Source organism: Phycodurus eques, chromosome 6, assembly GCF_024500275.1.
Source record: "Phycodurus eques isolate BA_2022a chromosome 6, UOR_Pequ_1.1, whole genome shotgun sequence".
Classification (NCBI taxonomy): domain Eukaryota; kingdom Metazoa; phylum Chordata; class Actinopteri; order Syngnathiformes; family Syngnathidae; genus Phycodurus; species Phycodurus eques.
Genome location: NC_084530.1, coordinates 19,454,805 through 19,468,787, shown reverse-complemented (window position 1 = coordinate 19,468,787; position 13,983 = coordinate 19,454,805). Strand labels below are relative to the sequence as shown.

The following is a 13,983-nucleotide window of genomic DNA, read 5'->3' as shown; positions in this document are numbered from 1 at the left end:
GAAATTGATTCATTCGTGAACCACTGGAGGAAGTCCATGTACCACACTTTGAGAATAATTGATCAAGGGTATGTAAACTTATGAGCACAACTGTATAGCATCGCCTACATAAGAGTTTCAGTGTATCCACAAAGGATTTTTTTGTTTGTTTGTTTCTTCTGTCTTCAATCAACCTAGCATGCATGTTTTGTGGGAGGTCCCGGCGAAAACCCACACAGGCACAGGGAGACCATGTAAACTCCACACAGGTGGGGCTGGGATTTGAACCTCGGTCTTCAGAACTGTGAGGCGGATTTGCTAACCACTCATCTTTTGAACATTTTAGGAAAACAAGGAAAAACATCCAATTCAACAAAGAAGATTCCAGTTGCCTTTTAAGTAGTATCTAAAAAATGCTCAACCACCATAATGACCAACATTAAAATGCAGTCGTTTAGTAAACCAAGGCAGATTTTATTCCTAGTGTATTTAATTTTGTTGTAAGACACTAACATTGTGTGCAGTTTAAACATTAACACTGCACTTAAATATAGGAAAAACTGTACCACAATAATGATTCAATTTAAATGTATAGTACAGCGCGGCACGGTGGCCGACTGGTTAGAGCGTCAGCCTCACAGTTCTGAGGACCCGGGTTCAATCCCCGGCCCCACCTGTGTGGAGTTTGCATGTTCTCCCCGTGCCTGCGTGGGTTTTCTCCGGGCACTCCGGTTTCCTCCCAAAAACATGCATTAATTGGAGACTCTGTATTGCCCGTAGGCATGACTGTGAGTGTGAATGGTTGTTTGTTTCTATGTGCCCTGTGATTGGCTGGCAACCAGTTCAGGGTGTACCCCGCCTCCTGCCCGATGACAGTTGGGATTGGCTCCAGCACGCCCACGACCCTAGTGAGGAGAAGCGGCTCAGAAAATGGATGGATGGATGGATTGATGAATGTATAGTCCAGAAAAGTTTTAAAAAATGTACCGAAATGTTTAAAAACAAACAGATTAAATGCAAATCTATTGTATTTAAATCTTAAATACAGTGGGGCAAAAAATTAGTTAGCCACCAATTGTGCAAGTTCTCCCACTTAAAGAGATGAGAAAGGCTAGTAATTTTCATATTTATACATCACTTATGAGAGACAAAGTGAGAAAGAAAACAAATCCAGAAAATCACTTTGTTTTTAAAAAATAATTTATGAGCTAATTATGGTGGAAAATATGTATTTGGTTAATAAAAGTTCATCTCAATACTTTGTTATATACCCTTTGTTGGCAATGACAGAGGTCAAACATTTTCTGTAAATCTTCACACGGTTTTCACACACTGTTGCTGGTATTTTGGCCCATTCCTCCATGTAGATCTCCTCTAGAGTAGTGATGTTTTGTGGCTATCGCTGGGCAACACAGACTTTCAACTCCCTCCAAAGATTTTCTATGGGGTTGAGATCTGGAGACTGGCTAGGCCACTCCAGAACCTTGAAATGCTTCTTATGAAGCCACTCTTTCGTTACTTGGGCGGTGTGTTTGGGATCATTGTCATGCTGAAAGACCCAGCCACGATCAATCTTCAATGCCCTTGCTGATGGAAGGAGGTTTTCATTCAAAATCTCACAATACATGGCTCCATTCATTCTTTCCTTTACACGGATCAGTCATCCTGGTCCCTTTGCAGAAAAACAGCCCCAAAGCATGACGTTTATACCCCCATGCTTCACAGTAGGTATGGTGTTCTTTGGATGCAACTCAGCATTATTTTGCCTACAAACATGACTAGTTGAGTTTTTACCAAAAATGTCTATTTTGGTTTCATTTGACCATATGACATTCTCCCAATCCTCTTCTGGATCATCCAAATGCTCTCTAGCAAACTTCAGACGGGCCTGGACATGTACTATCTTAAACAGTTGATTTCTTCACACCAAACTGCTTACCTATTGCAGATTCAGTCTTCCCAGCCTGCTGCAGGTCTACAATTTTGTTTCTGGTGTCCTTTGACAGCTCTTTGGTCTTGGCCATAGTAGAGTTTGGAGTGTGACTGTTCGAGGTTGTGGACACATGTCTTTTATACTGATGAGTTCAAACACGTGCCATTAATACAGGTAACAAGTGGAGGACAGAGGAGCTTCTTAAAGAAGAAGTTACAGGTCTGTGAGAGCCAGAAATCTTGCTTGTTTGTAGTTGACCAAATACTTATTTCCCACCATAATTTGCTCATAAATTCTTTAAAAATAAGACAATGTGATTTTCTGGATTTTTTCCCCCCTCATTTTGTCTCTCATAAGTGAGGTATACCTAAGATGAAAATTACAGGCCTCTCTCATTTTAAGTGGGAGAACTTGCACAATTGGTGGCTGACTAAATAAGGTTTTTGCCCCACTGTACAGCTGAAATGTACTTAACAAATATAGTGTACTGATTTAAAAAAAAAAAGAATTTTTCCACGTGAGTCAGGTTTTTCCGTCAATCAGTCTTCAGGGATAGTCTGAAATCACATTATTGCACTCACATCTGAGCAATTCTTCCAAATTTCCTTAAATGTTAGATCCATCTAATTAGTAAGTCAGGTTTTTCCTTCATGGGTAGTCTGAAATCACAGGTTCTCTCTCATGTTGACGGAGTGATTGTTCCAAAATGTCCTTAAATGTTACCACAATCTAATTGAGTCAGGTGTTGCCGTCAGACATGGTTTGAAATTACAATTTTTCCTGATAACTGACAGATGATCTATCTCTGGTATTGTGTCAGGTGTTGCCTTCATAGACAGTCTAAAATGACATTTTCACGCATCACATGATACATCTGATTGTTCCAATTTCCAAATGTGCTAAATGTTACGTCCATCTAATTAAGGCAGGTGTTGCCTTCGAGTAGCCTATCACATTTGTCTTCTTGCAACTGAGTGATTATTCCTAATGTCTTTAAATGTTGCATTACCTATCCTATCTACAACAAATTATTTTTCCTCATTATTTCAGGGGCTGCCTGAAATCACAGTTGAGTGATTTTTCCAAATGTCTTGCGATGTTACATCTATTTGGTTAAGTCAAATGTTGCCTCCATGGAGTGTCTGAACTTATACTTTTTCCCCTCAAAATTTAGTGATTGTTTACAAACGTCCTTAAATGTTCTGTTATCTGTCTAGCAAGTCAGCTGTTGTCTTCATGTGAAGTCTGAAATCACGATTTACCCCTTTACATCCGAGTGATCTCCTTAATATTAAAATATCCATCGACATATCTATCAAGCGAGGTGTTGCCTCATAAATCTATTTACCCCTTTACAACTGAGTGGTCTCCTAAGGTGGCCTGGAAGTGCAAAACAATATAACAAATTGTGAAACACTTTTACATTTCAGAAAACACATGAACAAAAGGCCAAACACTTTTACATTTCAGAAAACACATGAACATAAGCAGAAACACTTTTACATTTCAGAAAACAAATGAACAAAAGCCGAAACACTTTTACATTTCAGAAAGCAAATTAACAAAAACCAAAACACTTTTACATTTCAGAAAATACATTAACAAAAGCAGAAACATTTTTAGAAAAGATAAAACAAACTCAGTTGAGACAACCGAGAAAGGGAACGTCCAACATTATTCGGAATCCAGCGCATTTTCCTGGAAGGACACGCTCTGCTCCAATATTACTGGCTCCAGGACACGCGCCGCTGCACTATGATTGGCTACTGTATCCCGGTAGAACACGCTCTACTGCTTCCACTGCAAGACGGTAAACGAAGTATGTGACTTATTAATATAAATGCCATTAACCCTAAACCCTGTCGAACACTGTGCAGCGTGCTCGAACCTGACTGGATCGAACCATCGCATAAAAATAAGAGTTTCTGACACACCCTCGCACATTGAGCGATTGATTACATGGATGCCCTGAACAGCAAGCTAGGATAGGTGTTTGATGCTGTATATACATTATATTGTACTGGATCACATTTCCTAAACCATAAAAAGATAGATTAAGAGTTAAGGACGAAGCAGGTTGTTAAAGAGAGAGGATGCTGGTGAGAATTAAAGGGAAAGTGTGGATATTTGAAAGGAAGCTCCCAGATCCATTCATTTGAATGTACATTCTGGTCACAAACTTCGGTTTTTCATGTACAGGCACATTATGCAATATGAATATAGGTTAGTATTGATGTAAAAAAAACATTTGATGCTTCACATACTATTTATTAGGCTTGAGCTGAGGCAACGTGCCGGCACGGCTCACAAACCCGGAAATGTATTTTCATCAGAGGGGAAAACTTCTTTGCATTTTGATTGAATGTAAACTGGGACGTGAAGACGCCATGCAACGGAGATTATAATTTTGAATTGCGTCAAAACCAGTGGCTGACCGATTGGCCGCTCAAGGAAACAGTTGCCAAACCATGCACACTGCGCCGTAGTTCAGTCGGGTTCGGCGGTGGTGATCCGTGTGCGCCAGCCTTAACCATCATAATCCTAACCTTAACTCATCCTAAACTGCTTTAACCCCAACCCTAGTCCTAAACCTAATGGGATGGGAATCTCGTTACATCTGCATAGCTTACCTTTCCCACGATGCAGGAGCCAATCATGTTGAAGAGGCGCGGGTTTTCCCGAGAAATTTTAATTTGTTTCGTCTTTTGTAAAAGTGTTTCTGTTTTTGTTACTGTGTTTTCTGAAACTTAAAAGTGATTCAGTTTTTGTTAATTTGTTTCATGAAATTTAAAAGTGTTTAGTTTTTTGTTCATTTGTTTTCTGAAATGTTGAAGTGTTTCTGCTTTGCTAATTTTTTTTCTGAAATGTATAAGTGTATTTTCTTATATTGTTTTGCACTTCCAGGCCACCGTAGTCTCCTTAATATTAAAATACCCATCGACATATCTATCAAGCGAGGTGTTGCCTCATAAATCTATCTACCTATCTATCTATCTATCTATCTATCTATCTATCTATCTATCTATCTATCTATCTATCGCTGAACCTCTCTCTCTCTCTCTCTCTCTCTCTCTCTCTCTCTCTCTCTCTCTCTCTCTCTCTCTATTGTCTGTCAAATCAGGTGTTGCCTTCAGGTACAGGCTGAAAGGACAAGTTGTCTTTCATGACTAAGTGATTGTTATTCTAGCTGTCCTTAAATATTGTATTATCTAACGTGCTCATCTTTGAATTACTATTGTTTCCCCCCTTCCTCCTCCAATTCAGTCTAGGTTTATTCCAGCTAATCACTGTCAGTCTTTAGTTGTTTACCATCATGGATTTTGCTGAGATGAAAAAAGATTATTCCAGGGAGCGGGTTGATGTGTTTTCAAGGCTCTTCGCATGGAAAGTAGGCCGGGTGTGAGGAAGAGGAGAGCGAAGGGGGTTGTCCTCATGTTACACCGTTACCCCTGCGTTACCCTGACGTTCGGATCCAGAATCCGGATGTGCTTCGCTTTTTCTTTTTTTTTTTTTTTTTTTTTTTATTGCTGCCACGCGGGGTTCCGTAGGCCGGCCTACCAACATGGCGGCCCCCGTATGCTAACGTGAGCGTGACTGTTTCTGCTACTACGAGGCAAAACAGCTTTATTAAAAAGGAACAAACCAAAAAAAATCACCGACGGAGTTCTAAGTAACAACCAAGGTGTCACCGGGAGGAGAGACACTTATTCCAGTGAGATTTATTTGGCGACGGTAACCAGCTAATGTTGTGGCGGGGACATTTTGTCGATATACGATAACATGTTGACAGGATAGCCCGGTGCCAAGAAACAGGTGATGCGGTCAGAATTGTGACATTTAGAGTAAACCACCAAAACCTCTCTAGTACTGCACTTTGTTAGCGTTAGAAATGTTGCTCGGAATGTTTGGGACCATTTGCCGTCCGCTGGATGGGTTTTTAAGAAAGTTACAGTGTGATGTTTTCATTGACATTTGGACACATTGAAGAGTTATTTGGTGTAAACGACTTGTCTCGACAATATAAGTGTCCCTAAATAATGCACGTAACTCTAGGTCAGTATATGTTAACATACTTAATGGGGGGGGGGGAAACAAAGCAAAAAAAATATCTTGAAACATTTTACTTTTTTCTTGCAACCTTTTGATATGGGCCTAATAATTGTCTTACTAGAATATAAGGTGGCCCAATCAGAAATGTTCAGCAGGCTATAAATGGTCCCTGGTTTGGACTTTGGACATTCCTGCAGTAAATCAAGCTTTTCTGCATTTACTGTACCTACCTAGTAATGCTTGATTGGTATTACTGTATTTTTTTATACCCTCAGGTGTTGCATCCCTATGATAGTGCGGGCTGTTCGTCTCTTCCCACTTATCATCACCCCTCGTCTGCTCCCGCCCCCTGCGGCACTTCGGTGGTGTGCTGGCAGCTCCATGGAACCCCTGAAAACAGCTATTCAGGATCCTGACTTTACCGTCGCCAAGCCAGCGGTGGTTGAGAAGCAGGAGGAGTCTCCTCCCGTTGGGCTCCTGCCTGGAGAGACAGTGGTGAGGGAGGGGAAGGCAGCCATCTTGTTCCCCAATGCCAACGAGGTGTTTTACAACCCTGTCCAGGAGTTTAATCGCGATTTAACGTAAGTACGAGTGGTATTTAAAGACCATATGTCCATTTTGTGTGCCGTTTACCAGCTCATTACAGGACTAACATAGCACCCCTTCTTGAAGAATGTATTTCAATCTAGAAAAACAAAATTATGGCTTGTGAAAATGCAGAGTGGCTCATAACTTTAGTAACCCACCCATCCATTTTCTGAGCCGCTTATCCTCACAAGGGTCACGGGAGTGCTGGATGCGGCTATCATCGGGCAGGAGGCAGGGTACACCCTGAACTGGTTGCCAGCCAATCGCAGGGCACATGCAAACAAACAAACAACCATTCGCACTCACATTCACACCTACGGGCAATTTAGAGTCTCCAATTCATGCATGTTTTTTGGGATGTGGGAGGAAACCGGAGTGCCCGGAGAAAACCCACTCAGGCACGGGGAGAACATGCAAACTCCACACAGGTGGGGCCGGGGATTGAACCCCGGTCCTCAGAACTGTGATGCTGACGGTCTAACCAGTCGGCCACCATATACCATATCATATTTGTATAAATAAATGATACATATGTATTTAACTTTTGTCTGAAGACACCATTCATAAAGAAAACAAAATTTTACCAAGTTCGAGTTCAAACTATCATGTCTTCAGCCCGTAGTTATGCGTTATCACAGCAAACATAAAATCTCCAAACCTGTTTTCCGGGTTTGGTCATGTGACGTTTTGCACATAGCTAACGTATGTTTTTGTAAAACATAAATAGATAAATATCAACTGTAATTTCGTCTTTAATACATTTAACATACAGTACGTTCAGTTGTCAACCAACTAATAATGTGACTGTTTTTATAAAATTCATAGCCCATTTTGTCTTCAATGAAACTTAACGTACGTTTTTTTTTTTTTTTGTAAAAATCAAAGACAGTTCATCTTCATTGCTTCTCCAGATGTGCGGTGATCACAGAGTTCTCCAGAGAAGTGCTGGCTCAGCGCGGTGTGAAGGTTCTGGTGCCCGGTGAAAAGGAGCGAGTGGTGGTGTCACTGTCAGATGACCCCAGCGAGGCTGACACGCAGGGCGAGAAGACCGACACTGAGGAGACGGGCATTGTCACGGCAACGGTGGGCCAGAAATGCGAGGTAACGTCAGTGAACCACCACTAATGGAACCAAGACCTGCCGCAAAAAGTGGGCACCTCCAGTAACAATGTTTATAATTTCTGATATTAATTGTTAAATTCCATGATTGTATGTATGACTTGCTTATAACCAAAGTAATGGCTTCACTTGTGTAGTTGGGACTCAACCTGACTTACTTGATTTTTGCCAGAATAACTTGGGAGTTGGGATTTGCTTGAAAGTTGAAATTTGGGGGGTGGCATTGTGTCCGCGCGGCCTCCTCTAGGTGGCCGGTTTTTGGCGTGCATCGGTGTGGCTGGTGGACCGCCCTGGGTCCCTCGGTATGGGACGTGTCCCGTCCATCAGGCTGCTCTCGGGTGGACTCGTGAGCCCGACCCCGCCTCTTGATTGAGTGGGTGGGATCCTCAGCCCCGTGCTGCAGGCACAGCAATTGCAAGACACTTCTGACGCTTATTGTGCATGCGAAACGGTGTCAATTCACTTGCAAGTGTCCGCAGAGACATACCCCTGGGACTTTTTTGCTGGGTGTGGGCCCACTGACTCATTGTGACAAATAAGTTATGACAAATTATAGACGTTTATAATTTACATAGCCCCTCCCACCACACTTGTTGTACAGCCGGGTTCACGGCCCTTGTCCTGCACGCTTCCCCTCCTGTCCTGCATGCTTCCCCTTCTGTCCTTGGCCTGTCCAATCCTGCCCTATTTTGTCTACTACTTTGTCTACTAATGTGTCATTGTTCGAGGCATATAATGAGTTACTTTCGTCATCTTGTTTACAGCTCATGCTTTGTCTTTTGTCTTCTTTTCCTATATTTAGTTATCTTTTCAATCGCTCCCCTTTTTTTGTCTCTCCCCTCTAAAAACCGTGTTCTGTTTGACTCATCGACTGTGATTCTCAAATATCCATCAAAATGGAAAGAAACCACAGCTGCACGTTAAAAAGTCCACTGTGACACAATATAACTGTTCCGTCATAGAAGGGATACAGATCCTTCTTTCTGCTTGACATAACAGCCGAACAGGACAAAAAAAACAACAACCAAAAAAACACTTGAGACTTACTTATGACTTGTGCACATATGTGATATAGTCCCGCCTTATGTTGACTGGATGTGGATTTCTGCCATTTTGGGTTTCCAGCGTGGGCTTCGCGTGCTTGAGGGTTTGGCGGCATCTGGTCTGCGCTCGGTGCGTTTCGCACTAGAAGTGCCGGGCCTTCGGAGCGTCACCGCCAATGACTTCTCCCGCAAAGCCGCTGTCCTCATCGCCAGGAACGCCGAGTACAACAAGGTGGGCGAGCTTCTCCAAGCCAGCTGCAAGGACGCCAGGTAGGATCACCTATTACATGCTCGGCCATCTTTGTTACGCCACCAGCAGCCATTTTATTGGTCAGTTTCTTGAACTTTATAAGGAGGATTGTGCATTTGGACTAAGGAACTGGAGTGATACGTCCATGTAGGAGTTACCCCACTTAGGAGTTTTTCCGAGACACAAGTCCTCACATCGCTTGGCAGATTTAAGGTGAAAAAATATATATATTTGTTTTGTGAGCAAAAATTTGACTAACCAGCACTTGATGGTTCCAGTGAAAGTATTTAATATAACCCACAGTAAGTTTGTCTTACACAAGTCTGCTACCTTAATGCTAACAAACCATACAAAACAAACAAAAGTAGCATCGATGTTGTGGTAGTTATCAACCTTTAACCAAGTTATATTTGAACACCAACGGGAGCAACACATGCAGAAGGAGCATACAACAATACTCACAGGCAATATAGCCTTTATCCTCGGCGAAAATCTATATATGGTATGTCTGTATCAAAGCTGTACAAAGGAAAGTCTGGACACTGAACTCACCACACTGCTCCACATTGTTTAAATCCGTGTCAGATGGTTTATGGACATCATGTTGTCCCTATTCCCAGCATTGCCATGCATCATCCTTGGACAAAGTCGAAAAAAAATCGATTAAAATCCATCCATCCATCCCATTTTCTGAGCCGCTTCTCCTCACTAGGGTTGCGGGCGTGCTGGAGCCTATCCCAGCTATCATCGGGCAGGAGGCAGGGTACACCCTGAACTGGTTGCCAGCCAATCGCAGGGCACATACAAACAAACAACCATTCGCACTCACATTCACACCTACGGGCAATTTAGAGTCTCCAATTCATGCATGTTTTTTGGGATTTGGGAGGAAACCGGAGTGCCCGGAGAAAACCCACTCAGGCACGGGGAGAACATGCAAACTCTGCACAGGTGGGGCCGGGGATTGAACCCCGGTCCTCAGAACTGTGATGCTGACGCTCTAACTAGTCGTCCACCGTGCCGCCTGATTAAAATCGTAAATGATACATTTGTGAAAAATATATGATATTGTATTGTAGGGCCATATCGCCCAGCCCTACCTCAATTTATCTCTGGCATTTCATCTTGATGATGTGTTCACTCACCTTTCACACACAATTTCTGATGGAACTAGCATTTCGAGTTACTTTTATTATTTTATCATTTGAATGCAGCATGCTTATGTATGAGATGCGAGGGAGGAACGATCGCTACGACGTCATCGATCTCGATCCCTACGGCAGCCCAGCTTCATTTCTGGATGCCGCAGTACAGTCTGTCAGCGAGGGAGGTAGGGGTAGTTTTTTATTTTGAACTCAAAACTAATAATAAACAAACAATCTATAATCAAATCTTTTTGTCTCTAAGGCCTGTTATGCATCACGTGCACAGACATGGCGGTGTTAGCGGGGAACAGCGGCGAGACATGCTACAGCAAATATGGCTCCGTTTCTATCAAAGCCAAATATTGTCACGAGCTGGTGAGTGTCAATCAAAAAGTGAGTTTTGTGTTCTAACGGCAGGCTTTTAAGAATACTGTATATAACCTGTCAAAAAGAACTGTGATTATAGAACAATGAAAACCAGCCCTGCACTGAACTGAACGTCCACCGTGCGTGCATGCTTGCGTAAAGAAAAAAAACAATCAAAATGAGATTATTTTACAGCATGACTGAACTTTTTTTCCAAGTGATTCTTACCTAAAATGCATTTTCAATTATATTTTTTTATCTGGTAGTGTTATTTTTTAAAGTTTTTTTCAAACAATTTTTTTAGCCTTAAATGTATTGTCCTTATTTTAAATTTGTTTAAAAAATATTTTAATTAGTTTAACTCTGTAATTATTTATTTTTATCTTGCACTGTCATTTTTTTTAGACTTCGCAAACTAGGCTTTACACGATCAGGATTTTTGGGGCTGATCACCGATCAGCGAATTAAAAACAACGATAAACGATCACCGATCCAATCACAAAAAGGGGAAATGTGTCTATTTAAATGACTTGTTCATTTACTGTATATACTTGTGTACTGTATACGGAGGATCTTCAACAAAAGTATTCTCTATTCAGGTCATGTATTCTAATCAGTCAGGTCAAACCAACATTACAACATGAAAGAAATAATGGGTGCTAACTTACTGTAATTAAATAACTTTATTATAATTAAATTACCTAACACACACCGAAACTTTAGAGCAGGATTCGACAGAACGCTGGCATGTTTACATACAACAGTCAGTGATAGCACTAGCTTGCTAGGCCACATAACGTTTTGTTGCCTGCTTGTGAGCCGTTCATATTAAAAGTACGTGAACACACATCAAGCAATCCTTGAAATAAAGTCCTCTCCTTAGCACCGGTGACCACCAGCATGTTTTCCCCCCATTTTGTTCTTATAATACACACGACGCGATCCATTGTTGTTGTCATCGCTATGATAACGAGTGTATCCGGTCGCTTTTCAGTTGAGCCCAGTGATCATAAAAGACGGGATGCAGTGGTATCGGAATACAAGGTTTTATTGGAGTAGTTTGACCGAGTGCAATCGTGAAGGACCAAATTTGTCTTGTAGTCTGATCCAGGCATTCAGTGTTGTCTGTCCCACACCACCGATGATTTTTTATTTATTTTTTAATAACTTTATTGGCGGTCAAATATTTACAGTACTACGTCAAAAGATACGACAAGGCTAAAAAATAAACAAGCTTTTGGATTCAAATATACTGGACATGATTGCGATCCATTCGCACGCACAGTCAAACCTTCGGGCAATTTAGAGTCTTCAATTAATGCATGTTTTTGGGATGTGGGAGGAAACCGGAGTGCCCGGAGAAAACCCACGCAGGCACGGGGAGAACATGCAAACTCCACACAGGTGGGGCCGGGGATTGAACCCCGGTCCTCAGAACTGTGAGGCTGACACTCTAACCAGTCGTCCACCGTGCCGCCCGTTTGTGTAATTTATTATTAAAGTATTTCTGATTTTATCTTTTTTAATCCATAGTATTTTTTCATCAGTTCAGTTTTATTTATTTGTTTGAATTTTTTTCCACAAACATATTTTCGCTTAAAATGCATTTTGTGTAGTTTTTGAAAATATATATCATTTTGATCATATTTTAATATCTTGCTATGTGATTAAAAAGATTCAGCATAATTTTTTTAGCCTCAAATAAACTTTGTCTTCTCCTCAGGCTCTGCGCATCATCCTCCACAGTTTGGACCAGCGGGCCAACGTGTACCAACGATACGTTCAGCCGCTGCTGTCTGTCAGCGTGGACTTTTACATTCGGGTATTTGTGCGCGTCTTCACAGGACAGGCCACTGTCAAGAACTCAGCCAGGCACGTATGTTTTTGGCCTGTTACATAATCACGTGAGGGTATACTGAAAAAAAACTACAGGTCTGTTTAGCCCTCGCCAGTGCCATTAATACGAGGTTTGAGTTGATGTGGTTTGCTGCAGCTTTTGTAACGTCCCTTGAAGTAACGTCAGTAACGTCCCTTGAAGGCCAGAGTCACCGAAAATGACTCAGACCAAAACATCGGTCAAATTTGGAGTCTGTTAAAAAGAAAATATGGGGGTTAATTTTATTTTTATTTTTTTAAGAGAGAAATGTCGATTTTTCAGTTTAACAGGAACATTTAGGCATTTTCAAGCCAGAAATTGCATGTTTTGGCCAATTACATCATCATGTGCGGGTATACTGAGACAATAATTACAGATCTGGAAAGCCATTGTGAATACCTTTTAAAATGAGGCATGACTGATTCTTGGAAATGGTAAACCTTCGTAACTTCCGCTGTAAGTCGCCGAAGTCACTAAAAACTACCCTACCTTTGATCTACAAAATGGCTGCAAAATTTCAGGTCAATTAAAAAGTGCCTTACGTTTGGCCTTGATAAAATACTAAATTACTTGTATAGAGAAATGTTTTTGTTTTGGTTCATCAGTTTTAATAGGAAATGTGATATTCTCAAGCAAAAAATAAAACACATTTTTGCTTTATTACATTATAATATAAAGGTATATTTGCAAAATAATTACAGATCTGGAAAGCCCTAGCCAATTCCATTAATATGAGGTGTGGCTTGACATGGTATGTTGCAAATGTTGTACTTAAGTAACTTCCCGAAGGCCGAAGTCACCAAATATACTAAAAAATAAAAAAATAAAAATGTGTATATATATATATATATATATACACACACACACACACACACACACACACACACACACACACATATACATGCATGCGCCCAAAAACCTGTATGGAGTGTTTATTTTTTTAAGGTGAGTTTTAAAAGAAGATGTATACATTTTCAAGCAAACAGTAGCATATTTTGGGCCTATTACATCAACGTGAGGGTTTACTGACAAAATAATTAGAGATATGGAAATAACTCATCAGTGCCGTTAATGAGGTGAGACTTGATGCAGTTTATTTCAATTATTTAACTTCCGTCAGGAAAAAGCAGAAAAATGCCATCTTAAATGGCCAGTGGCACTGTGTATGAGGCTTTAAAAATAGCAGTAGACAGCAGAGGTGGCTCTACTTTTAACAACCTTGAAGCATCTTCCAAGGCCTTGCCCCTTCCTCTCCTCAATGGCCAAACACTGCCACTGTTGAAAGTGAAACAAAGGAAAATTTATTGTGAAAATCAGGAAGCTGAAATTGAACTGTTCTGTTGCAGCAAACAGGCTCTAGTCTACAACTGCGTTGGCTGCGGGTCGTTCCACTTGCAGAGGATGGGCAGGAGGACCAACAATGGGAAACAGTGAGACGTCAAGCAACTTTGGACTTGATCTTCCTATATTTCCATGACTGACTGTGATTTATTTATTCCAGTACAAAGTACTCTGCAGCCACTGGACCACCGGTGGGACCAGCATGTGAGCACTGTGGACAGAGACATCAGGTGAGGTTTAAAAAAAATAAATAAAATAAATAAATACATTTTATATAAAACAACACATACTTG

General features: G+C 41.1%; 1 protein-coding gene across 10 annotated transcripts in view; it reads left to right on the top strand.

Moving 5' to 3' along the window:
- Nucleotides 1-5,465: 5,465 nt before the first annotated feature.
- Nucleotides 5,466-13,983, top strand: part of trmt1 (tRNA methyltransferase 1) — a 29,240-nt gene continuing 20,722 nt past the window's right edge. For 8 of the 10 annotated variants that reach the window (XR_009768695.1, XR_009768700.1, XR_009768694.1 and 5 more), the window contains exons 1-9: nt 5,466-5,725; nt 6,238-6,543; nt 7,462-7,651; nt 8,795-8,982; nt 10,177-10,292; nt 10,370-10,482; nt 12,197-12,345; nt 13,696-13,779; nt 13,851-13,920. Coding sequence is in view for 1 of the 10 variants with exons in the window: in XM_061678433.1 (XP_061534417.1) it covers nt 6,251-6,543; nt 7,462-7,651; nt 8,795-8,982; nt 10,177-10,292; nt 10,370-10,482; nt 12,197-12,345; nt 13,696-13,779; nt 13,851-13,920 (1,203 nt within the window). In the remaining 9 variants the exon portion in view is untranslated. Of the gene's footprint in view, nt 5,726-6,237; nt 6,544-7,461; nt 7,652-8,794; nt 8,983-9,082; nt 9,176-10,176; nt 10,293-10,369; nt 10,483-12,196; nt 12,346-13,695; nt 13,780-13,850; nt 13,921-13,983 lie in introns of those variants that run through there. The other 2 variants (XR_009768699.1, XR_009768701.1) reach the window with 2 other exon arrangements.